The 26,222-nt window shown below is 42.5% G+C and overlaps 1 protein-coding gene and 1 long non-coding RNA gene across 2 annotated transcripts in view; one reads left to right on the top strand and one right to left on the bottom strand.

Annotated features, from left to right (window-relative positions):
* The first annotated feature begins 498 nt into the window (after positions 1-498).
* LOC109302425 lies at positions 499-14,143 on the top strand. The gene is made up of 4 exons (XR_002098762.1): positions 499-575; positions 2,931-2,937; positions 4,117-4,120; positions 14,132-14,143. It is a non-coding gene; the product is annotated as an uncharacterized LOC109302425 (long non-coding RNA).
* A 6,202-nt stretch (positions 14,144-20,345) lies between these two features.
* Positions 20,346-26,222, bottom strand: part of MTNR1B (melatonin receptor 1B) — a 188,346-nt gene continuing 182,469 nt past the window's right edge. Inside the window, exon 3 of the mRNA XM_019523774.1 lies at positions 20,346-21,412. Within this exon, the coding sequence (XP_019379319.1) occupies positions 20,544-21,412 (869 nt within the window). The 3' untranslated portion in view covers positions 20,346-20,543. The remainder of the gene's footprint in view (positions 21,413-26,222) is intronic.

The following is a 26,222-nucleotide window of genomic DNA, read 5'->3' as shown; positions in this document are numbered from 1 at the left end:
TTTTACAGCTGAAGTGCAGATAAACCATTTATATGGATATGTATAAATGATTAAAATAAAAGTTTCTTTCCGCTGCATGAAAGCAAAGGGCATACGATAATTCTGTTAAAAAAAGGACGGTTTAAAATAATTGTGTTCCCGGTATTTAATTGCTTATTTCAGTTACCACATCTACATTAAGGGTTCACTGGCTTTTCTAACAGTATATACTCTCACTGTTTTTTAAGGTATGATTCGAGTTTATCGTGATGACTGGATATTGACTTCTGTGAAGTTAATTGTTCACCTCAGTTAGGTGAAGTTCTGCTTAAAATAATTATCAAACATGGAGGCCAATGATGGCCTGAAAAATGATGGACCTGAAATCCACTCCCCTAATCCAGTAGATAGTCCATCCTACTTCAAAGATGAGGGGCTGCTAAATTGGGATAAGGGGTTTTTCTGCATTGTCCTCACTCTGATGCTCAATGGTAATCCTCTGACTCCAGTGCTGTCTGTCACGGGCCCTGCCATACATTCAGATAAAACCTGGATAGAAACCAGTTATAAATTTGTAAATATTTTCAAGCACTAACGTCCATAGCTGGAAGGATATTTTTATGTCATGATAATTACTTTGCATGTGTGGCTGATCTACATTTATTATGTGATAAACCAGTTAATTGTGTAATATATGTAATGCAGCAAGGGTTTTGACATTTACTGAAAAAGGCAATAATCTGCGAAGTGGTTATTTCATATTATTCTCAGAGGAAGGAAAGGAAATGTCATTATATTAGATTGTGGTCAGGCCAGTTTCCAGGTCTCTTGTTTGTGAAGAAAGCCTAACCTTTTACAAAGCACAGTTTGTGTAGAGAAGACAACATTGTATATATTTTAGGATACTCTGCATTGTTACATAATACATGAACTGTTCTTGGTACTGGTTTGCAGATAGCCCTTGAATTAGAATGGTTCCTATTAAAACTGTTTTTGAAGTCCATGTGGGAGAACATTCTCATATTACCTTCAAAGTACAAGTAATGAATGTACATTAGAAGAGTACATAAACAAATTACTCAAACAGCAAGTCTTGTAAGAGTTCTGGGAATGAAATTCAGAGACCAAAAAAGAATTCAAAGGAGGCCTCCAGAGTCCAGTTGGTCATCAGGAGCTTTCCTTCAGGTTTTTTCCATAATAGCTTCAGTGAGAAGAGTAAAAGGCTTGTTACTTATTGAGTATTACACTACTTCATGCCCTCTGTTAGGCCTCTTGGATATCTCTTAGTATCTGTAGTCTGTGTCCACCCAGTCATTTTTTTCCCACACACTCAGAGGCCAATATGGACGCTTTTGGGCCAACACTAGTCACACTCATGCCATTCTTAAATACTGGCACCACAATTGCTCTCCTCCAGTTACATGATGCCACCCTCAAGTTGATAGATGTATTACAAATCTGTGATAGTGAAACTGTATTTCATGTATACTTCTTTCAGACTTCTGGGGTTCTCATGTCCCTGACTTGAGTATGTCAAACAAAACTTGAGTGTTGATTCCATCTCATTGCTGCCACCCATCTTACCATTGTCCCTATTGAAAACTGAGATGGCATATTCACTTAGTTTTGGGCCATCTCTACTGAGCAGCAACTCCATTTCCTGCATGATAATGTTTTCATTTACACGATAGAAGAACATTTTGCTCTCTTCTTTTTGGATCTTTTGCAGGATCTGAATCTGCTTAACTTTTAGTAATTCTCACTTCATCCTTATACTTCCTGATCAGGTGACCAGAAGTGGATGGAGTTTAGGGCCATGTAAGCCTAGTTCCTGGACTTTTTCAGAGCATGAAGGGACAAGGAGCTCCCTGAGAGAAGCCTGCAGACTGAAATGGTCTATAGACAGTGACATACCCCAAGAAACTGGTGGGAGCCATTCAGCAGGGAGATTACAGTGACTATGGGGCATCAGCCATGGGAGGACAGTAGGAGCACCTAGAGAGGGTGCTGTAGGTGCTCTGTTTGGGATAGAGTGGATTTTAGGCAATTTTGTCCGAGGGGAGCTTGAACTGCTCTAGAGGGCACAGGGACAGTCTGTCTGGGACAGGTAGAATGAAGGCTAGCATGTCCAGTACTCACAGCTGAGTGGGGGCAAGCGTGCCTGAGGAGACGGCCAAGTCTGAGTTAAGTGTAGCGTTGATGGCATTTCCAGGAGAAGCAGTTGAGAGCTCAGGGAACAAACTACTTAGAGGCCATGTCTACATGAGACACTGGCTGTGCAGTAGCTAGTGACTACTACTATGTAGTGTTGTGTGGCAAGAAGCATGATGTGACATCACTGCGCAGTAGTAACAAGTTACTAGAGCTACTGACCAGTCAGCGTCATGAAAAAGCTGTTCAGCGACTGTACTGTGCAGTAACTCCAGATCCTGCACAGACATTTAGTACTTGTTTAGATGCAGCCAAAGTAGATTACAGGTGATTAATTGTAGGTAGGTAATTGCAGGCCTTGACTGAGAAATTGGGATTAAAATTCAGGCTGTGAGGGCCAGAGTGTGGTTAGGTCCAGACAGGCTTCAGAAAAGCACAGGAAAGAAGTGAACCTGAGAGGCCAGCAGGTGGCTACTGGCAGGTATCCACTAGAGAGATTGCAGATTGGGCTACGTTGGCCACCTTATGATGAGCAGGGTGGAGGAAAGCATCTGAGGCAGCCTCACACAATCTAATAACAAATAACAACAAAGCTGTGGCAGGTAGCATAGAAGGAGAGGTAGCTAAGAGGCCAAAAGGCTTTGCAGGTAGGGCTGACAGGTAGGGGCATAATACTTTGTGTCATAGGACAAAACCTGCCACATTGTAGCCGAGGCGTGGACACACATGGACACACATAATGCTTAGAATGGTTTGACTGGTTTTCCGTAGCATGTAGGAACGGTACTCATGTGTGACAGTGGGGAGGTCATGAGGCCAACCACAACTTTGGCCTGCCCACCTGTTTAAGACAGTCTGCCCTGTCTCACCTGTTACCATTGATGTATAAAAAAAGATGTCATAATGCTGGAGGCTGCCCATTTTGTGCTGTACTGCCAAAGGTGTTATACATGGCTCCAAACCTTCCCTTATACCATGTCCATGCCTTGCAGATGGCATCCAAAATAAAAAATATGCCTCAGTCTTCCTCATGTGCCTGGGCCTCCTGCCCTCTTGCTAGAACCTCCAATCATCCCCTTTCACTAGGGCCTCCATCACTGAGCTGTTGAGGCCAGCCTCTGTGCAGTCCTTTGGGTCACACAGACCCTAATTTACGCACCCCTGTACAGCCCTTCAGGTCACACAGACCCTATTCTGAGCTCTCATGCACAGCCCTCCAGGCCATCCCTGCAAACTTACAGCCTGTTACCCACTATATGCCCCCTCACTGGGAACAACATTCCACCCCCTTCCTGGGGCCACTACTCACTATTCTGCCTCCTCACTGAGGTAACAGGGTCTTACATCCCATGGGACTCAGGTATCTGTAGATGTGCTTGGACCCATAACCTGTCTCTGCTACAGAGTTATCCACCAGGTTGTGGGGGCTGAGGCTATAAGGCACCCCTTAATTGCCTTTCACTAGGGAGGCAACTAGTGTGGCATTTCCTGGGGACCACCCCACCACAGGCAGCCCCACTACACCATCCTACCTTACAAGGGTGCAGTTTTACATCATTCCCCAGGACCAGGAGCTTCCTCCATCCCCATAGTTCCTACCCTGTACCTCCAACAGCAGTTCCAGCTGTGCAGTGTTCCCCCTCTAGCTGCTTGCAGCAAGCTCCACTCCTCCGGCTACTTGCAGCAAGCTGCTCTTATCACTAGCAGCTGTGCCTTCTTCCCAATCAGGTGGCCTCCTGCTGGCCATGTGATTCCCGATTGGCAGTGCAGCCACCTGCAGGCTGCTCTGCTGCTTTTTCTAGCCCTTAAAGTGCCAGGCACCAAAGGTGCCCCGCCACATCATGGAACATGATTCATAGGGGTAGTGCCAGATTTAGGTACAAGCTAAGCAAGCTATAGCTTAGGGCCTCACATTATGAGGGGCCTCTAAGCATTGTCTGCCAGACTGGAAGTGATTGCAGCCTGGGAAACCACGGCCCTGCAGAGCTGGGTGGAGAGGCTACGACTCCTCCCACAGGGCCCGTGGTTGAGGTTTGGCCCACCCTCCCACCTGGGGGGTGGAAGTACCTTTACTTGCATTCCAGCTGGATATTCCAGCCGTGGGGCTCTGCACAGTAGTCTGCAGTTTGCCAGTCCACAGCCACGGCCACTTCCAGTTAGCAGTTTGCCAGGCCATGGCATGGAAAGGTTGGGAGTCCCTAGTTTAGGGTCCCACCCTGTCATAATCCATCCCTGCATAGGAGACATTCATAGGGGATTCAAAGAACAGAACAAAACAAGGGAACATGTCCTTGAGAATTTATACTCTAAGAATAGTTGTCATAATCTAGCACCATCTTACTGGACCCAGGGATTACAAATGTTCTGACTGGAGCCACTAAGTTCCATGCACGTTCGCAGACCTAGCAATTAGTCACTGTTGCTGCTTCCGAGACCCTCGGCTCCATTTGCTCATTCTGCAGTGGGAGGGGGGAAAGGGGCTGCAGTTCTCAGTTGCTTAGAAATACAGTCCCTCCCCCCCCACCTTGCTTCCTCAGTCCAGTTGGCTATGGCAGGACAGTTTTCCTAGGCTGAAAATGCTGTTATTCCTGTGAATGAAAAATGGTTTCCCCTTTCTAGTTGAAAGATTCTTGTGTTCCTTGGTTGTTTGTTTCTCAGAGGCCAAGTGGTGATGGGAACTCTTAAGTTCTCTTGAGTTTTGCCCCTACAGATCAGATGGAGGCATAAAGAATGAAGCAGGGAATTCAAGGTATCTTTTCCACAGTCCTTGAACTGCAGGATTGTGATTGGCAGGATTGGCTCTTCCATCACAGCTCACGTTATACAGCAAATCATCTCAATTTTCTGATGTCACCTCTCCTCATATCTTATGGGGGGGGAGGTTGCTACTCAATAAATACTACTTTAGTGCTGTTTTGCTTGTGTTATGAGCCTTTTGCAGCATAATGTGACAACTACATAGAACTATACACTTTTGAGTAATACTTCATATTTTTGTATGTCCTTGTTTGCTCTTCCTTATTCACTATCTACATAAACATATCTATTGTGTAGACAATGCTATGTGGAATGGAATCATGGGGCCTCTACAAGTGTGGCCGCCATCCACAAATGCCTGAGGATTTGGGATGTCCTTACTGCTTACATAGATTGGAAAGAGCTTTTACCCTCAAGGAAAGAAAAAGGTAAACCTAGTGGAACAATCCTTAGGAAACTGAGTTGAAACCTAGCTAAGTTTCCTTGCCCTTTCACTTTATTTTGCTCACCCAGCTCATGAATGGTTCAGTATAAGCAAAAAGAATGAATAAAAAAGCCACATGCTTCTAACCAATCTTGTAAGAAATCTGAGCCAATTTTCTCTGCTCTGAATCCTTCAGGTAGCCAAGAAAAACTCAGCTGATTCATTAGAGTGGCATTATCCTTCAAAGCAGCCAAATTCAACTACACTTCGGCGATATAATTTCAGAAAAGCTCTCTCGACCAATGACACTTGCAATTTTATGGCTTCTCAGGAAAATTTGGTATTTTTCTTAAAGTCCAAGTTCCTGTTACAAAATTTAGCAGCCATGCTAGAGTGGAAGGATAGTTTAGTGGTTAGGGCACAAGCTAGGCTTTGAGAGACCTTCATGCGGTTTTCTGCTAGCACAGAAAATTCCTGGGAACTTTGTGAGAAGAGTTGTTTACAACAATAAATGTTAGATGTGGAGAACTGAGATACTATACAGAGGAAGCTTGGTAAACCCTATAAATTGAGAGAGAATTTGCAGGACTAGACTCTCATTGCTTTAAAAACTAAACAGTATTGGTTAATTTGAACATACTCAAGCAAAACGTATAGCACACGTGTCCTCATCCTCAGTGTGACCTGTCATCTAGTTTTGACTTTGCTGGATATAACATACTTTTAACTTTCACAGGGCAATGAAAGGAAAATAAGAGGCAGAAGTTTCTGAGGACAGAATACAAGTTCCTGAGTGTCAGCAAATTACTGAGGCCATCGACTCTGTGTGGGGTATTATTACAATGAAGATTGTGTCTAGAATGATCACACTTCATAGCATTCAAGTGCCATGGAGGCACCAGCATTGTTCAAGAGAAGGCTGTATCACAGAGGAACAGGTAAGTGCCTTGTCCCTCCTCTACACGGTATCAAAAATATGCTGCAGTAGCTTCTGTAACTAGCACCCTTTGACTGATGCAAAATGCACTATCCTCTGGTGTATCAAAGCTGAACAAAAAGGTTGTTTATCTCCCCTGTGCGTTGAGTTAACCACTGGCATAGGGAAGAGCTGATTCCAATGCAGATCTGCTTCTTGTTTTGATTTCACAGAAAACTTCTTTTCCTTTGTAGATTTTCCCTTTCCTCATTTTGTACTCTAGTATTGAAATCCGTAGAGGTAGGTAGAGCTGAGCTCATGTGGCCACAGATGTAATACCTGAGAGGTGTTCATATCCAGGGTTTTGGTTAGGGCATTATAAAAATGAGAGCTTTTTCCAAACTGGGCACCAGTTGCTCTTCATTTAACTTTCTCCATTTCTTCCGTAATTTGTAAATTTGAAACCTCCTTCTTCAGTGAGATTAGTGCACAGGGATTGTGTTCCTGAATGAGTAGAATTTAATGTGAGTTTTGCCTGCCTGCTCATGTTTCTTTTAAACATGAAAGGCTTGGCAACAGCTGGTCCATCATCGCCTGCTGAACCAGCATGCAGAACTGATATTATCTTGTTTTCCAAAATCTCAGCTTTCATTTTAAAAACTTGTTAGCCACTAAGTAATTATGATTTAGTTGTCAACATGGTTAACCATTTTAATTCCTAGTGTCGTTAAGAAGAGGGAAGAGATCTGTATTTCTGTGAGCAAGCATTCATTTTGGAAGTGACCCTAGTTGGGTGGTGTTTTGGGGAGACCATCATTTATCCTCAAGCCCAGTTAAGGAGTCAGTCATGAGGGACCCAGAATATACAAGTTCTCTGAGGGACAACCCAGCTCCAGAAGCCCCAGAGGGCTCAAAGAGCACATCAAAATCAGTTTTTGAACATCTTCACACATTACTGAGAGAGGTATGTCATTTTGTTGATGTGTCTAGGTAATGCTTATTTTGTAGGCAGAGCACAAAAGAGTACTGCATTCACATCTTCCAAATATGGCTTCCTGTAGAGGGGAAGGAATTTCATGTCTGATGCCCTGTGGGGTTTTTTCCAGGATTATAAAATGTTTAAAGATCCATCACCTACACCTGGAATTTACCCAAGAACTTGGGAGTAACTTTACTGCGGTGGAACGCCTACATGTATAGGCGCCAGTCTAAAAACTGCTTACTGCACAGTAAATGCACATGTAGACATGGCCATTGATTTGAAAACATGTTTAACTTTAACTTTCCTGCTGAATGTTGGCCATCTGCTCAAGTTCTTTGCTGAATCAGGAACTCAATGTTCAAAAACCCCTTAATATAACTGAATGAAATCTCTGGCCTGTGATAGAGGATTAGACTCAGTTAATCCAATGGTTCCTTTTGGATTTAAAATCTGTGTATCATCTAAAAGCCACAGATAACATTTTTCTGAGTCTTGTTTTGTGTTCAAATTCTTTTGTGGTCTTGAAACTGAAAATCAGTTTAAGTAACCAAATACAAAGAGCTCACCAATCCACACTTGTGACGCAGTTTTAAATTGTGTTTAATAAGGAGAGCATTGTTAAAGTAAACAGTCTTCCTGCTTCAGAGAGAATGAACACACAAGATAGAAACAGGCAAACATTTCACAAACTATTGACAAATTGGAAAAAAACATTGACTGAAAGCATTATTGTAACAAAGTCCTGGTTCCCTTTTTTGTTTTAATTAACACAGAAATTGTGTCAGTGGCACGCTGACTTCTTACAAATCATACCATGTTTAATTGATAGTCTTTAATTAAATCCATGCACCTCTACTTGTACAGGGTTTGATGAAACAAGTTATTTTACAAGTAAAAGTGTTATTCAAAAAGTAGCTGGGGAATGAGATGCAGCATTTAATGAACAAACTTACTGACCAAACTTCAGACACGGTGTCCTTTTTTCCCCAATGATATGGCACTTGTGGCAGTGTGATTGCTTAGACATAATGCCTTAACATAATATATCTTGCATGCATCAATATATCATTTGGTTTGTTTAAAAAAATATTCTGTACACAAACACATCTAAAATGTAGGCACAATGTGTTTTAATGCAGATGGCTCCAATACCACAGTAGTTTATGATATATAGTAGAGAGAACTACTAGCATGCCATTGGATTAACCTTTAATATGTCACACTGAATGCTAGTGGCTGGGAACTATGGCACCTCAGTATCCAGGTCACTAGTCTCAGCTGATTTTCAATGGTTCATAGCTGCTAATTTTACAAAATTACAAAATGTTTTCTGCCAACTGGCTTTCATGGTGCTGCAAAGTGACATGTTATTAGAATCAGGACTACTTGAGATTGACGGGGGGAAAAAATCTCATATGCACGTTCTATATGTAATGATGTAATGTTTCTTGAAATTAATCTCCCATGGCCTGCTACTCTGTAAATCACTGGGAAATAATTAAGGATAATTCACTCTTTCTGTCTAAGGCCTGATCTTATCCCTAAGAAGGAAATGCTTGTATTGCTTTTAGATGATAAAGTGATAAAGCATGGCATAAATGCCTGGTTACAGATAGGATCTGGGTCTAGCTTTTTAAAAACATTACGGTTTGCAGCACATAGATATAGGGCACAGAGTGTTTATGCTAAGGCAGATGAGGGTTGCAGAACATATTACATTTTGGGAAACCTATTGTGTGTTTTCTGAAATAATATATTCATAAATATTTCTGATTCTTTAAAGCTTAAACAAGGGCAATACCAGAAGAAATGTGAATAGTGGCTCTCAGTGTAACCTCTAGCAGGAGGTCTTTAAGTTAAACAGGGCACAGACTCACTCACTTCCACCACACAATTTGAAGGGTTTTTTAGCTAAGATTCAGTGTGATCTTGATTCATGTGGACAGATAAGGGAAGCTATAATAATCTAATCTCAGATGGGGTTAAAGACTAGGCAGAATTTCAGCCCTTGCACTCAGGAATTAAAGCTCCTGTGTCCCTGTTCCCCCAGGGAGACACAATATCTTCATCTGAGCAGCAGGGGTGTGTGAAGTGGGCTGTATTTGATTTGGATTTGGATTTGGCCTGATTCATAGGACAGTGGTTTGATTTGCTGATTCAGATCACTGTCCCAATTCAATTTGGCTGAATCCAAATTTGAAGATTCGATGCCGATTCAGAGAATCAGCGATTCAGCCATAGGCACAGCTTTAAATGTTTTTTCTACATACCTCAAGGTACCAAGCATGGCTCGAGAACACTGCTGGTCCACTTCTGGGTGGGGGACCCCCCTAGCATAGGGGATTCCCCTAGCGCCCCACCCCCATGGCTTGGTGATTGGTTATGGGGGGACCCTGGATGTCCCCCCAGATCCAGAAGGCACCAATTGCCAATCCAGGGATGGGGGGAGGGTCCCCAGTGCACGCCGTGATGGACCCAGAAGTGGAGCAGAAGTGCTTCTGGTCCACTTCCAGGTCCGCTGCTGAGCACTCCCATGGGACACTCCATCTGCCCCACCATCTCAGCGTTCACAAGCTGCCTGGTACCTTGAGGTATGTAGAAAAAACATTTAAAGCTGTGTCTAGGTCCGAATCATCAGATCCCTCTGAATCTCTCTGAGTCGATTTGGAGGGCTCTGATTAGATTCGGAGTGATTAAAGGGTCTCCTGATTTGATTCATGTCCCAGGGACGTAAGATCAGGTGAGTGGGAAGACACACCTGCAGGCAAACCCCAGACAAATGGGAAAGAAAAAAACTCACCTCTTACAGGACTTCAAAGGAGTGAAGAACCGTGCTGGGGAGAGTCACCCACACGGTTCATCAGCCACACTCATCTGCAGCTGAGTACGGGTGATGTCAACAGGAGACACTACCTGGCAAAGATAAAAGCCAGCCCCGAAAGTATGGGAACGGGCACACCAGGAACAAAAGAGCAGCGGGGAGTTGCTGCATTGGAGGCTCCTGGTACCGGCAGGGAGCCGAAGACCTAGCGTGGGGAGGACCAGCTGCAGCAGCGGAGATTGCGAGCCCTCCCCACATGGGAGAGAAACAGCACCAGCTGGGAACAGAAGAGCCAGTGCAGAGATGGGCAGCCACGGTGGCAGGAGCTGCAGCAATCACCGCTGGGAGTGACCAGCTCAGGAGCCAGCTGGAGGGACTGGCCAAGAGATTGGTGGCAGTGGCAGTGGCAGCTGGAGCCACTGAGCACAACAGTGATGGATGGCATGGAGATGCTGAGTTAAAGAGGGCTCCGGCAGGAGCTGAAGGAAACCCCGACCGGGGCGGGAGCACGGGTCCCAGCTCGGGGGACGTGGATGCTTAAGGCACTGGGGAAGCGGAGTTGGCGAGCCTACGGCTCGAGGGCTCCCCCCCCCCCTTTTCCTTCTTTCTCCTATTGTTTTTCCCTCTCATTGTTTTTCCTGTCTTGGTCTTCTTTTCTCCTGGCTTAGGGGTCCTCACCACAGTGCTTGTTTTGTGTTGTCAGTGCAGTCTCTTTGGTTTTCTTTCCTTTTTCTGTTTTTTTTCCCCGCCCAGTGCAGGTTTACCTGGTGCTTTCCACTGGGTTCCGGGAGACAAGGGACCCTGACGGAGGATTGCGGGTGTGTTGTGAATACGGCGGTGATCAGCGGCATCCTCCTGGAACGTCCGGAGCAATGAGAGAACGTCTCGGAAGATGCGACGTCTCAAACCTCCCAGACCCAGGTGGAACCTCAGATGTTCTTCCATGACAAAGGGGACATAGATGCCGAGGAGATCATTATGCAAAGGTCGGGCACAAAGAGATCCTGAGGCCCGTCTTGAAGGGTAGCACACAGCCGGGGTGTAGAGGAGGTTGGAGCCCCGTGGACATCTGCCAAGGGACGTGACAACTCTGGAGGCACCCTCAAAGGAGACCCCCTTCACTGAAGATCCATCCAAAGTCATGGCAGCCGAGTTTGGGGGCCACTCTGAAGGTGACCGAGGGACTCTCCGGAGCCTACTCAAGACTACTTGGCACACAAGACCAGCTGCCCGTGCGAAGGTGACACAAGAACGGATCTTCGAGCGGAGGCGGGCACAATTTGGATTTGGAGATTCGGCTGCCAAATTGGGATGAATCTCTGCTGAATTGAATCAGTGACTGAAGCGTCATGCAGCCCTAGTGCTCAGATAGGCAGTGGAGTGATGACTCTTTCCTCCTGCCACGCGCTAGCTGGTTGCATGTGTGGCCTCTGTCTGTGCCAGAGCTCTGGTAATTCTCAGTCTGCAGTGGGCAGCTCCATGCCATCCCTTTGTGTGTGTTCTGGGATTTGCAAACTAGAGCCAGTTTTGCAGGTTTGTAACTAGACATTACAGCAACTGCCATAAGGTTAGGGGATTACATTTCAAGCATATAGAACTTCAAATAGCAAGCACTTTAAATATCTGATATACACTGACCTCTGGCCTAGTCAGACCTGGGATACAATTTTCAAATACACACATACATGAATTAGGCACCTATGCGCACATTTTCCAAAATGATTAGGCACCTACATCTTGAAAACCAGTGAGCTGTAGGTTTCTAGGGGCTCCTATACATGTATATGGAGCCTGCTCTGACGCACTAGAAATTGGCACGTTCTGGCAGCCTTCCGCGTCACATCTATCAGTACTGCCATGCAGCTCCACTCTGAAAAAATGTTGGCGGTCCACTCTGAAATAAAATATGTTTGATGAGCTTTAGTTCAAAGTACTGTGACACCATTTTTTCAGTGCAGGGACATGCAGTAATGCTGATACACGTGATGCCAAGGCACTTTTAATTAGCGCAGCTCGTTAATTAAATTGCCTGGCACCACATCCCACAGCATGTGTAAAAATGCCCTAAATGACTAAGGAGCTTTTGAAAACCACACTGCTGGCCTTAAGAAGTTAATTAACAATGTCCAAAATGGGTGACTCAATTATGCTCCAACACAAATGGCCAAAAAAGTAGTCCACATATCCCACTAAAGTGAAGGAGACCTGCTGAATGGAAAACTAACCCATTGAGAACCTCTGTTTCCACTTTAGGCATCTAATTTCCATTTTGAAAATTATTATCTTTTACTAGTTGGTGGTATTATAATGCCTGGACCCCGGTGGTGTCAGGTGCAACGCAAACACAGAACAGGAAGATGCTTTCTGTCCCGAAGATCTTACAGTATAAATAATCCTAGCTTTGGTAATCATAATAAAGAACAGAAAATGGCCCATTTTCATACTGTACCAATTGCCATGGAGGGTGGCTTTGGTTTTGGTTTTGATATTTGAAAGCTGTCAGTATTTCAAACTAGGATACTTTCTACATTAACACCTCTGAAATGTCAGAAGACCTTCAGGAGATGTCTCAGCTGTCAATGTGGCTTCCATTAAGACAAAAAAAATGAAACCCTGATCGCACTCTTTAATTGCATCATTTATCAAGAGTTTTTCTCTTTGACATGTTTTGGCATTTTGTTAAAATGGAGTTATTAGTGAAAAGCACCCACAGCCCCACTATTTGTCAGCTACAGGCAGAGCTGTAGCCAGGCATTTTAGCACCCCATGCAGGTCATGGTCAGAGCACCCCCTATGTGCTACCACGTAACATGACTTCCATTTGATCTGGTGCCCTCTGCACCTGGTGCCAGTACACTGCTGGCACTGCCCTGTCTATGGTACTGATGACAGAGGCCTTCCCTTCAGAAGATATCATTGGTTGTATTATATGCTGATGGATAAGAACTAGACTATGTTAGTTAGACATAAGAGGTAGCACTCTTCTGGGGAGTGGGAAGCAGGAGGCACTCTGCTTCTACTCCAATAAGAGCTCCCAGCTACAATGCCAAGGCATGCCAGAAGGAGCAGGGGAGTAGCCATCACTGCATCACCAGCAGCTCAGACTGGAAATGAGGCCAGTTCTTATGTGGGCAATAAATCTTCCCTTCTGTACAGAGGGCATGTCCCTATGGTCCAAGAACAAACAGGAAGGATCTTTTTCATGCTCAGTAGAGTGCCACAGGGCTGAAAGCATGCACATGAGCACTGGGAAATCTTGTCACCTGGACCTTAGAGCAAAACAATACCTACAGACTGGCTTAAATTTTCAGTCTTGTTAATTAGTGGGTTTCAGATTTTTCAGACCAGGCCTTTTTACTTTTTTGGGAACCATATTTACCTTCCCATTTAAGCATTAAAGCTGTTAAATCAATAAAAAATCTCCAAGAACACAGAAGAATATGGAAGTGGTAGAAATGAGAGTACTTGTTTTCTCGGGAATTGCTTTCATCAGCTGGCCTGATAAAAACTTCCATGGCAGCCATGCTGCCTTTATGTTGTGGAAGAAGGAAACAATGCAATGCAATTATTCCCCATGTCTGAACATGATTTTATATACATGAGTATTCTTCTGTATTCTTGTGTTATGCTGTGGGTGCACCTACATGAGACGCTATGTTGCCGTAGCGATGAGCTATGTCACTGTAGCTTGTTGTTATGTTAACATAGCATCTAAAAATAGCCATGTGCCATTGAGACTGCACAGTACAGGTGGGTACTCTGCAGTCATTTAGTACTTGCTAAAGCAAGTACTAAATGAGTGCGCAGTACCAAATGTGCAGTCAGAGGCATGTGTAGATGCGCCCTGTGTGTGTCTTCCAAGGCCAAGGTATTTTGGCCTTTTGGAAGTGGCTTTTCCATGCGTTTGGGTGGGCATCTGCAGTCGGATGAATTTCCCAGTGGGAATGGAATGTTGCCATCTCATTTTGTGCAATTTTGCAAGACCTTTCACACAACTGCTTTTTCAATGAAGTGCTGATGAAATGGCTACATGTACGCTGAATCCAAGGAAGATGGTGAATCTCCATGTGCTATCTTTGTGAAGATATTTTGACTCCAAAGTTGGGTCATTTTTGCAAGAAATATTTTTTTAAAGAGCGAAAATAGGCATTTTATTAGTTTGTGACTTAAAGCACAAGCTTTGTTGTCATTTAAAAGTACAGCTGGTATAAATGTATCTAGCTTGTTGTTGCCCACAGTTTTAGTGGGTGTGCAATTTGGAATGTGTCTGTACACACGACCTAGTTACTCTGAGGTAAGAGGGGGCAGTGAGTTACCGTGTAGCAGCTGCTCTTCCATAACTGTCTATCTGCATGCTCTTACCCTGTGGTAAATCAAAGATAATCTGCAATAGATGAGGCCTCAAACCATATACACTATATCATGCACCTGTAACCACAAGGTCAACTCATTAGGTATGCAGAAGAAATTAAATATTTTTGATTGTATCCATTTTAGAGACAATGCATACTTTTGAATATCACATTACTGGGGACAATTCTTCATTGCATGGCTGAAGAATGATTTCCCATGTTTGAACTACAAGATGATATAAAATAGGAGACAACATTTTTAAGACTTCATCCTGCAACCCCTAAAGTGAATGAAAGTTTTGGCTCCACAAAAACTCTGAAGTCAGGCCCTTATTATTGGTCTGATTATACTTTAGGGCTGGAAGTTGATGGCAGTTTTGTGACTGCCACTATCTTAGTTGTCAACAGAGACTGACCAGAACCCCTAGGACAGAACATGTGAGTCTCTGCAGCTGGCACCAAAGATCCAACTTGGTAGCCAGGGTCTTTGACAGTCTCAGTTCCTCTGTAGTCAGACATAAGCATGCACCTGACAAATACTTCCCAGTGGAATCCAGCAGGAGGTCCTGCAGAAACAAATTCTTTGTTGCCACCACTGAGCCAACATGAAAACATTCTCATTTTTACATTCATAGTAATATTTTTTATACATTACATTTAAAAATAGGTCTTACCCTGTATGCTACATAAAGTGAATTGCTTTTACAAAAGACATACAAAAATGGTTGTTTTCCCCTTAAATTATAACACTAAGCTTTAACTATTTTTTTCTCTAAATGCAACTGGAGGACTAATTAACAAAGTGGATGAACAGAAATCAATTATGCATTCTGCAGTTTGACTTTTTAATTTGCCATTTCCATGCAGGTTTTGTTAGAGTTTGAGGCAAGTTATAGACTTATTTTAACAGACTTAATGTGCAGAATCTAATTGGTGTATATGGCTAAAGTAGCAATAGTTTAATGAACAGGACCAATTTTTTTTCTCAGTCTGATCCTTTCTATTGGTGGTAGAATCTTAAAATGCAAGATGGTTTAGAGGAATAATGATTGCATTATATACACGATTCAGATACATGTACAATCATCTTCTGTATATAGATAGAAATGTATCTGTTGTAAAATTCCAAGCCTCATGCAGTTCTTTAGAAATAGAATTTGGAGCGGGTGGGGGGAGTGACAATCTGTTTGAACCTAAACGTGTCTTTAAAATAACAGAGAGAGCAAGACAGAGATGCATTTCTGCTGCTAAGAATAAGCTAGTCCCAATCATTCCATACTTTTGGTGTGAAATCCTGGCTTCCCTGAAGTCAACGGCATCAGGATTGTTCTATAAAGCTACTTTTTTGAGGATGAAACTCAAACCTGTGCAGAAGGCCAACACAAGGCTACTGCATCACTTCAGTCTCATGTATGCCCTTTGGAAGACATGTCCTCCACCTCTTTTTTCCAGCATTTCTGTTTGCTAAAGTGGGACTTGATGGTGCAACAACCCCTTTGCACAGTTTAGATTTACCCATAATGAGTGTTCTAGAGTAGCCTTGTTGCATTCTAAATAGGAAACACTAGCTACATTTTAAAATTAAATCAAGAAGAAATTCAGGGGTTGGAAATGCCCCAATGTTTTCTCTCAAAAGATGCATCTCTGGAAAGAACCTTTTATCCCTGAAACATCAGCCTGTTTTCCCTAGTTGTTCATGTTGAATCCCTAGCTACCCATGCAGTTACCCCTAGTTACAGGGTCTCAATTGCTTTCTTTTGTCTTTTTGTTAAAGTGTCAGTATTTGATATGCTGGTATAAATATATTACAGTTTTAAGATAGTCCCTTAAAGATGCATAACTCTTTAAGCAGTTTAGTATGCTCTTCCTGAGCATATATTTTAAACCATGACATAAACAAATAACTTACAATGAAGATTAATAAAATAGGGTTTTTTCCCATATTAGAAATAAATGCATTTTATATTTACAGTTTTATCGCCACATTAACAAGTGGATGGAGGTATTTTTAACAGTAACAGAATAATAGATCCACCAATTCAAGGCTTTTGCCTATAAGCATAATTATATGGAAATGTTAAATATTGCTAGGTGAAAAGAGCTCACCATGGAAGATGTATGGCTACTCATCAAAGCTTAGTTTAAGTGCATTTACTGAATTTAAGTCAAATTGAAATTAAAGTCTGTGGCTGTGCAGTAATATGGTCTATAAAAACTATGTTATATTTACCAAGTAACATCTGTTGCTACCACCTCACTGCTCAACATGGGCTGCAAACAGGTGTCCCCTTTGTACTGCCGCAAACACTTGTGGTGGCACAGAGCAAAAGCAAACAGACATCTATGACCTTTGTTGTACCACAAATGGCCAAATTTATGGCCATAACAAAAGGTAGAATAAATCTGTGCTGCTGTGTTGTGGCAGACATCTATTTGTTTTAAGGGGGAAAACTGCAGGCAGCCTAGAGCTACCCATGCTTTCCAGCTACCCCAGGCAGGCACTCCTGTGGCTACAGGTACCTGATCCTGTGTGCCCTGCAGTATTTCACCGCAGTATTCTCTGCAGGGGAATTTTCCGGGGTGCACAGGGAGAGGTCCCTGAAGCTTTGGAAGTGCCTGCCTGGGTCTCTCTATTTGCAGAGGCATGTCCTGAGTCAGAATTGTTGGGACACATCCCAACACAGCTGATTTGGTTTATTTGGTGACATCTGTTTATAGCCATAGAGGGCAATACCTTGCAGTGAAAATGATCCCGTTGCTTTTGTGCAGACACTGTCCAGAGCAAAGTACTGTGCAGTCAAAGTAATGATAGTCAAATCTATCTCTAACTACTTCCCACATCATTTACCCAGTTGTGGTGAAAGGTAGTTACCAAATGCTGTTAGTTTCTTGTGGGAGTACGCATGTAATCATTCACCTAAGGAAGGATTCCTAAATCTAGTACTTAATTTTTAAGGTGCCCATATAATTAGAAAATTACCTTTGTAAATACAGCCATATCTCTTTTAGATCTGCTTCCTGTGAGTGTACACAATAATCTCTGCTTGCTTTTATGATGGAACATATGTGACTGCATTTCATCTAGCTCCATGGAGTTAGTACAACTGTAGGAAATATGAGTGATGGCTAGAAAATTGTATTTAGAGGCTTGCCTTTGGGAACTAGCTTGTAGGTAAAGTAGATATTGCATTAGAACAATGATCCAGGGCAAAGTCAAGGGTTAATTTGTTTCTAAAAGCTTCCTTCTGACAAAATTTCCTTCAAGGCCCACTGTGTCTGAAGCCAGCTGACACACAGGCTGGGAAATTGAAGACATATACCACTGTTCCATAACATGAGATAAGGAAACATTAGGTCACAGTGCCCAACTGCTGAGCTCTTGGAATTTCTGGTTTTGGTGAACAGACCAAATCAGGAGACCAATAAACAACCAAATTAAGACATATGCATGTGATGGGTTTGTGAAACAAAGGAATACGCTGACAGAGCAGAATGTGGACAGTATGATGACCACAGGGAGACCAATCAATGATGCCCAGGAGTGAAGAGTCATCAGAGGGGAGAAATAATACAAAAGAAGGGATTTCGGAGAAAAAAAGGATCCCTGACAAGGGAACCCAAGGCCTCCATGGACAAGGGCACACTACCAGCTCAAATCATCCTCCTCATGGGGGGTGGGGAGGAGGGAAGAGGGCCTTGGCCTTTAACCTCCAGGCTGCTGACATCTGACATTCAAGAGATAACCTCAGGGTGAAGCTTGCCTCCTGGCCACACGTACTTTCCCTCTGTGACAGCTGTAGGACTAGTAGATATAGAATTGTTTGCCTTGCCTACATTATTATCTGCTATCACTGTGTATCACTAAAATTTGCCTGTTATCAAATGGAGAAGTCATGGTTGATCTGAGAGTTTGGGTCTACCCTGAACAAGGTATCTGGATCATAAAGCCAGTGCCAACAATGAGCTTGATAGTGGATTATCTTCTGGTTCATGTGTCAACAGATAATACTCTGAGCTCCAGCTGAGCTATCTTTAACATTGGAGTTCAGGTACAAATCAAACTACATTGCTGTAGCTTTCAAGCCTCAAGTTTGAGTTTTCATGACTAGAAGTTGATCACATAATGTGAGTGAATTTGGTGATTTCTAATCAAATTCCCCTTGACTTTTTGTGGTGTTTTACTCAGACAAGGGCAAAGCAATTCCATGTTTGGACCCTTGATATGGAAGTTCCAGGGAAAGACAATATAGAATCCTGAGGTTCAACATGTTGACAATTTTTGGTTGTAGCAAAAATACTTCTATACAGAAATTAAGCTATGTTTGTCCAACTGAAGGTAATTGAGTTATAGAGGCATAAATTGGCACAACCACAGACTTTATTTTAAATTGAATGGTCAGTTCTTTTGTTCCTTTTGCACAGTAAATATGCCTCTGTTTCACCTTCTTATATAAACTAGTTAGATTTCTTTTGAGACCTTTGTCCATATAGTTTTCATCTTTCATCAAAGTAGTACTATATGCCAGTTAGACCACTATGCTTCAGACATATTAAAATGCTAGGGAAATATGGCATTTTATGGGAGAAGCTTCATCATATTTTTTCACTTTGCTGTGCATTTTCTACTTTACTTAAGATATTTTATGGTAGACAAGAAAACATGAACAATAGCGTTCTATGTTTAGTGTGTTTTAGTGGCTTCAGATGCTGTTTTCTCAGTCCAGTAGTTGAATAAATAATTCCTAACAGCTGTGTATGGGGGGGGAGGATGTTATATTTAAAACTGGAGTATGAAAAACAAGCTTAATTCCTTCTTTCTTATATGTTAGCACTACCATAGTAATAAAGATGATGCAAGCTAAATGCCATGAACCAAAGTAATGGTCCCCAGGTACAACATGAGTTATAGTTTTGCCTGGATGAACCCTGTTACCAATATTGATAGCTGAGAGAGAAGGAACCTGGCTTTGACATGCCTAGGTTGGCTATGTGAATATAACACACAAACATCCTTTGATCTTATAAACTGGAAATTTAACCTGGCATCATATTAAAAGTCTGTAGACATGGAATCTCATAATGGTGTCTTCAGAGTAGAGCTACACTTAAAGCTTGTAACAGGAAATAGTTAAAACATTTAAGGTGAGATTCCTCTCAAAGAGGCTTGGTGTTGGCCAAATATTACTCCCGTTGAAGTCAATGGACACAATTTTTAAAGTGATGAGTTTCACTGCTGAATTCAATAAAAGAAGAGTCAGGTCCTTGTGAGAATAATGGGAAAATAAGGCTTTTAATAGCTCCAATTCATTTATCCAGATTGTTTGGAGTTCACTATTCCCTATAGATTTTGGGACTTGCAATTCCTAGAAGAACTCATTTATGTATGTTTAAGAAAGTAGAATTTATAACATTAATGTTATGTCTATAATTTTCTACAGTTATTTCCATTGCACAAACAGCTGTGCTACTGTTAATAAAAAATTCTGAGCTTGTACACTTTTATGAGAAGAAGAATCTTCAAAGGGAATGCATAAGCAATCAATCAGCTATATCATGTACCAAAAAAACAACACAAAAAGAAGATGGATAGAATAAGTAAATGGAGGTGGGTATCTATCAAATCCCTTGTCAGGAAAATATTTTGTGTTAACATTCTCTCTTTAGGACAAAATGCTTCTCCCCATCCACTTGCAAAATTTGTCTCTAGTATCCTGCAAGCCCCAACAATACGTGCACAGAAATGCCAAGATTGGTACCTGCAGGGAATGCACAATATGAGTACAGCATTAGAAGAAAAGATTGCTCTTAACCTTGATCAACTCTCATGTACCTGGGCAAATACAGTCATTATATTTTCCAAGACGAAGTTGTGACTTTGGATAAGGCAAGGAGTCCCACCTCATTCACATGTTTGAGGATGGTACTTGGATCTCAAAAATAAATTGCGCAAATTCACTCTCTGTCTTAAATTCAAAGTAGATTTTAAATGCATATTGTGTATAAATGAGTTTATAAGAGCAATGTGCTTTATCAAGACAGGATCCTAGTCACTGTATATCATTCAAATGGAAAGCACAGAAAAGTAAGCAAAAATGGCCATACCCCTATAACTGCATTATTGGAATGACCAATGGCAGTCTTTTCATTCCCTGTAATACATTTTACAAAGTATCAGTTTTGACTTGGTCATTGTTGTTTAAAGCAGGAGAAGGTTTGCTCCTCTGACCCTCCGTTCCTCCTTTGGATGTTTCCTGGTAGAAAATTCGTGGCATCCACAATGACATTAAGATTTGTTTATATTCTTTCCGAAAATTCTGGTTCAGAAGTCCATATATTATTGCATTAAGGCAACTGTTGAAATAGGCCATGAAGTAGCTTACGATAAACAACCACTCAGGAATTTTTGGTCCCATTTCCAAAGGGTTGATGGCTACGGCCAGTCCAATGAAGTTCAGTGGTGCCCAACAAATGGCAAAGATCACAAAAACCACAAACATGGTGAGAAAGTTTTTGAAGTCACTGGGCTTCAGTCCTGGCTTTGTTTCTGATTTGACTCTTCGTTTTACGTGAATCACCAAGATCCAAATCCGAAGGTAGCAGAAGCTCACAATACTGATGGGTACTATGAAATGAATTACAACCACCACTATGGTGTAGTAGGAGCTAGCAGTCTGAACAAATGTGCAAGAATAGATGCGTGGATCATACTCTAAGGAGCCAACAAAAAAGTTTGGCACAGTTGCAATGATCGTTAATAACCAAATTAGGCAGACATATAGCATTGTGTTCCAACAGCTATACACTTTATCATAAGCAAAGCTATGACATATGTAGCAATATCGGTTTATTGCAATTGCAGTAATATTGAAGATGGACCCTATTACGCTTAGTCCCATCACAAAGCCACTCACTTTACAGTGCATTTCACCTAAGGTCCATCCATTGTGGAAGATGGCAAAGAGCACCAGTGGGTATGGATACAAGGCCACCACCAGGTCTGCTAAAGCCAGGCTCACCACAAATGCATTACCTAGGGAAGAAAAAAATGGATAAAAAAGTATTAGTCCTATCATAATCATACTTGTGAAGAAGAAAATAACTTCAAACATTTGTAACATGAAAGCATTGCAGGTACTGGTGAGAAGATGAACCTTAAAGAAGCTAATGTCAATAGTGATCCATTTTGTACAAGCTCCAGCCTTACTCTATGAAATAGCCCATCACATGAATGTCAGCAGGTTCTGACATTTATTATTGATAACATTGTCATCATTAGAAATAGCATTTAGAAGTGGGGAACTTCCTCACAGCCAGCATCCTGCAGCCACTATCACTCCACCTTTCTCCCGCCAGATAAAAATGTAAACAACAATAATCCATCCCACAGACACCTACTAAATAAGGTTAGTGTAATCCAGGGCCATCCAATCAGGCAATCAGGGCTCTCCAACTTCTTGGCAATCAGGGGCCACACACTACATAGGTCACAGACGGTGTGGGGGAGGTGTGCTGCATGCTCAATAGACTATTTGCCACACAGGCACCACCCCTGCTCCCTGCCATGTGGAAACCCAACTGGCCCTCCCTCCCCATCTCAGGCTTGCCCCACTTCTGGCTGGGCATATGGTGCTCTTCTGCATTTTCACATGCTGGTGAGTTTGCCAGCCTCTCTCCAACTATTCATGCACCACAGCTACTCTGGCTCCCAGGCTGAGTGCACCATGTGGGCAGCTCCCTCCTCCCCTCCCCTCCCACTACCTTCACACACAATATGGGCACCCCCATTCTTCCCTGCTACATTTGCGGCATGGGCAGCCCAGCCCCATCCCACACTGCACATTCAACACAAGCCTGCTGTGCTGCCCACATCCAGGAGCAGGTATAAGTAGCAAAAGCTGGGGAGGGAGGAGACCTCAGCTGCCATTGCCTCTAAAGCAATGAGAGGAACAGGGATTAAGCAGGAACCCACAAACCACTTTAGCTCCTCGTGTACCGCATGCAACCCACAGATCACCAGTTAGACAGTCCTGGTGTAACCAGCTTCAGCTGTTTGGGCATTATACAAAGGGCATGACTGACAAGGGAGCTGAATGGGCAGATGGTTACATCGTTAAAGGCTACAACTGGAACACATATAGAGGAGTTGATAAACATTATGAAGAAAGATGGCAGAAAGGAATAACAGAATAGCCAGACAATAATTTCAACTACAGATATTTTCTTTGGTGAGTTGAGGCCTTTACTGTAGTTACTTTACTACTGTAGCAATACAGATTGAAAAATAAAACACCTCCTCCCCTCTTCAATACAAAACTATAAATATTCAAGGGGAAAGAAAGAAAGAAAGAATTTAATGTGCTGAACTCTTTAGCTTCCTTTCTGCTAGTGAAAAAAAATAGCACCTCTGAATAGAGCACTTCCAATCAATTTAGAGTTTCTGGAATGGACCTGTAAAGCCATTTTTAATAAAACAGTGAGATATTAAAATTTGTATTTAAAAAACAAGAGCCTTACTCAGGGTAAATAGTGGATTCACTGCTTTTGTGGGAGGAATACCAAATACTTCCCTACTCACTTCACAATGCACTATAATGCAAAGTAACTAATGTTAGATTATTGGCATTTAGGAAGCATCAGAGACATTATTGTCTTCACTGTTTGCTTGTTTCCTTAGTTTTTTTCTAAAATCCTTTACATTGTGAATGTAACTGTGAAAGAGGCAAAAGTATTTTCATATCTGGTTAGGCAGAAATCAAGTGCTTGTTTAAATCAAGGCATTAAATGCTTATTCTTGCAAAGGTCAGAGAGTACTGGCTTAATGTTAAGTACATAAATAGTTTATGTGTTTAAATGAATTTCTAGATCAGACCCAGAGTGCTCAGTACCCTGAAGGACTGAACACTTTGAAACAAGGGAAAGAGACACTCTCCAAGCAGACGGCTTGTCTCAGTGCTGCAAGTGCACTTTACTGAACCTGAATAAGTGAATAGTTTCTCTGCTGCTCTCTTCCACTTCAACGGAAATCTGTATGTATTAACCCCTCTATATTAGCTAAAGGAGAACCATGTCTCCACAGAGGCTGAAACAGACTGTAGACAAACATGTTCACCTCAAGACTGCTAAAGAAAATTTCTGAGAGCACTTGTTAAATTTAGGAGCCCATCACTAGATCAGGTATTACCTATTTTTTGTATTCTTAGGTTACACCAACACCTTGATCATAGAATCATAGAAAATGAGGGTTGGAAGAGACCTCAGGAGGTCATCTAGTCCAGCCTCCTGCTCAAAGCAGGACCATCCCCAACTAGATCATCCCAGCCAAGGCTTTGTCTAGCTGGGTCTTAAAAGCCTCCAAGGATGGAGATCCCACAACTTTTCTGGGTAGAGATGATGTCCATTGTTCATTCAAAATCTCAACAGAATGCTGCAATAATTTTGGTTTGGGTTTTTTATGCCTTTTATTTGAGAGTGGGATTTTATGCTGGGTTTCTTGGAGGTAGAGTACACACTGACAACTGAAGGGAAAAGAAAGTGAACGTGGTCCCAACATTAAAGTTAGTGATAGCTTCTTATAAGCATCTTCTGTAGTGCCTTCACCAGGGGAAATCTTTACTGGCTATACTACATGACAAAAAGGAGCCAGAACTGGGGTAAGCATCTCATGCTGAGTGTGTGTACATACTCCACATTTTCCCCATGTTGTGCCTTATAGAGGATGGCACAGGTCTGGGGGATGTGGGGGAAGCAGGAGAAGAGATAGAGGGAGACAGCCTTCTGCCCTTTAGGGAATTCTGCCCTTTTGGGAGAGAGAATTTAACCACAGATTAAATTACCATGAATCCTCTTAAACATCAACAAGCCAATGGTCTCAACTCATCAAAAGAAAGTTTCTATTTCCACTATAAACCTGTACTTGGCATTTAGCCATGAGGAGAGCTTTCCCATCTCATTAAGTTACTTCCATTTCAAAAGCATTTGTGAGTTGCTTATTAAATGCTGCTCATGGATAATCCAGGAAACAGTAATGTATCTAGGTATGGGTGACTTGGACATCAGCCCCAGGTGCCCAGTTAGATGGGGTTCAAGAACAGCAGCCAATGCTGCCAACCCGACCCCTACTACCCCTGCCATGGAACCGGGTTGTTATGCCTCTGCCAGCAAAGCAGGTGCTGATGCTGCAGCAAATCTTCTTTGCGGGTACAGTATTAATATAAGAGCTGGCACTGCACATAATCTGTATGGGTGCTGACAGACACGAGGGGAAAAAACCCCACACTCTAGCAGAAACAGCGGCGCTTTACTTCAACCTGGCTCCACCGTGTCTGTAGAGATTGGGAGTTTCATCAGGGCTTTTTGGCGCTGTTATCCAAAGCTGAGTCAATCACCAATTAGATAAAAGTGCCAAAAAAGCCCCACTAAAACACCTGATCTCTACAGACTTTGGGAAAGCTGGATGCAACTAATGCACTGCCTCTTCTGGGAATGTGCTGGGTTTGGCACGGGAGCACACTAAGTTTAAAGTAATGCACTGTTTGTTTGTTTTTTTCCACATCTGCAAGCAGCCTATAATATTAGCAGTGTCTCCACAAGGGATTCAGTTTCTTGCCCATCAAGGAAAAAGCATGGCTGGCTAGTTGCTTCTTGGCAAGGAACAGTTTTTAAAAGTGAGTCAGATGGCCCCAAATGACTATGTAAAACTGCAATACAAAGCTCCTATTTACAAATGCTTGTGGAATAGAGTAAGTGGGAAATATTTTGTTTTCTTTCTTAAAAATTTTGATGAAAACAAAGAAAAATGTTGACATAAATGAATGATACAATGCATATTTATTATATGTAATATAATGCAGTGGTTTTCAACCTTTTTGATGAGTGTACCCCCAGTGACCAGTCGAGAAGTGTGTGTGTGGGGGGGGTCTCCGGTGGCTGGTCGATGAATGGTGGGGAGGGGTTGCCCAAGTGACCAGTCAGTGGGCAGGGGTGAGGGTTCCCCGGTGGTCAGATGGACAAACTTGGACTCAGGGGAGCAATGCATGGTGGGAGCACAAAGTGCTGGATGGCAGCAGTGGCCCCACACCTTGCACCACAGCTTCCCAAGTACCCCCACTTCTCTGCATCACCGCCACCCATTTTATCTAATTGGTGATTGATGTGTACACCTGGTTGACAACCCCCGATATAATATATGTATATTACTATTCATTATTCTCTGACAAATACCAAACCTGATTTTTTTCTGGTTAAAATGAAAAGATTTTGTGTTTTAATTGCTGAAAGGTGACAAAAAATATTTGAGGAAAAAAGTTAATGAAAGATTCCATTTACCCCATGAAAACATTTTGACAGGAACTTTTCAACAAGATCAACTGCTTGAAAACTGATTTAGTTGCAACAAAATTCACAGCAGGAACACTCAGGAATAGAAGCAAAGGGGGAGCTGAAATTTGGGCTGCGTACACTTGTTCATATGATCTGGGAGACAGACACAGAAAAGTAAGGTTGGAAGGGACCTCAAGGGATCATCTAGGAGAATTCTCAGGGTTTATTTTTCTGGTAGAAAACTGACCCAGAGATCAGTGCTGAAGCTGTGCAGCCATATGGCCCCCATGCACACATTTCAGCGTGCTCTGCAGACCCCCTCAGACTGCTTGCAGATGGAATGGAAGCACTGTGTTACTCTGAAGTCGAGTAGAAGGCAGGGTAGATTTGCACCTTACAGACTAACTGTAACAGGGGACCCTAGCCCTGTTACCAGAAGGCACGTCCGCCCCTTTAAACCCAGAACTTTCTGGGCATGGGGGGCTGGAAAAGAAGAGGTTAAATGCTGAGCCTGGCCAGCT

Source organism: Gavialis gangeticus, unplaced genomic scaffold, assembly GCF_001723915.1.
Source record: "Gavialis gangeticus isolate Ggan-Ray unplaced genomic scaffold, GavGan_comp1, whole genome shotgun sequence".
In the NCBI taxonomy this organism is placed as follows: domain Eukaryota; kingdom Metazoa; phylum Chordata; order Crocodylia; family Gavialidae; genus Gavialis; species Gavialis gangeticus.
Note: the sequence above shows the minus strand (reverse complement) of the source record. Positions and strands in the feature narration are given on the sequence as shown.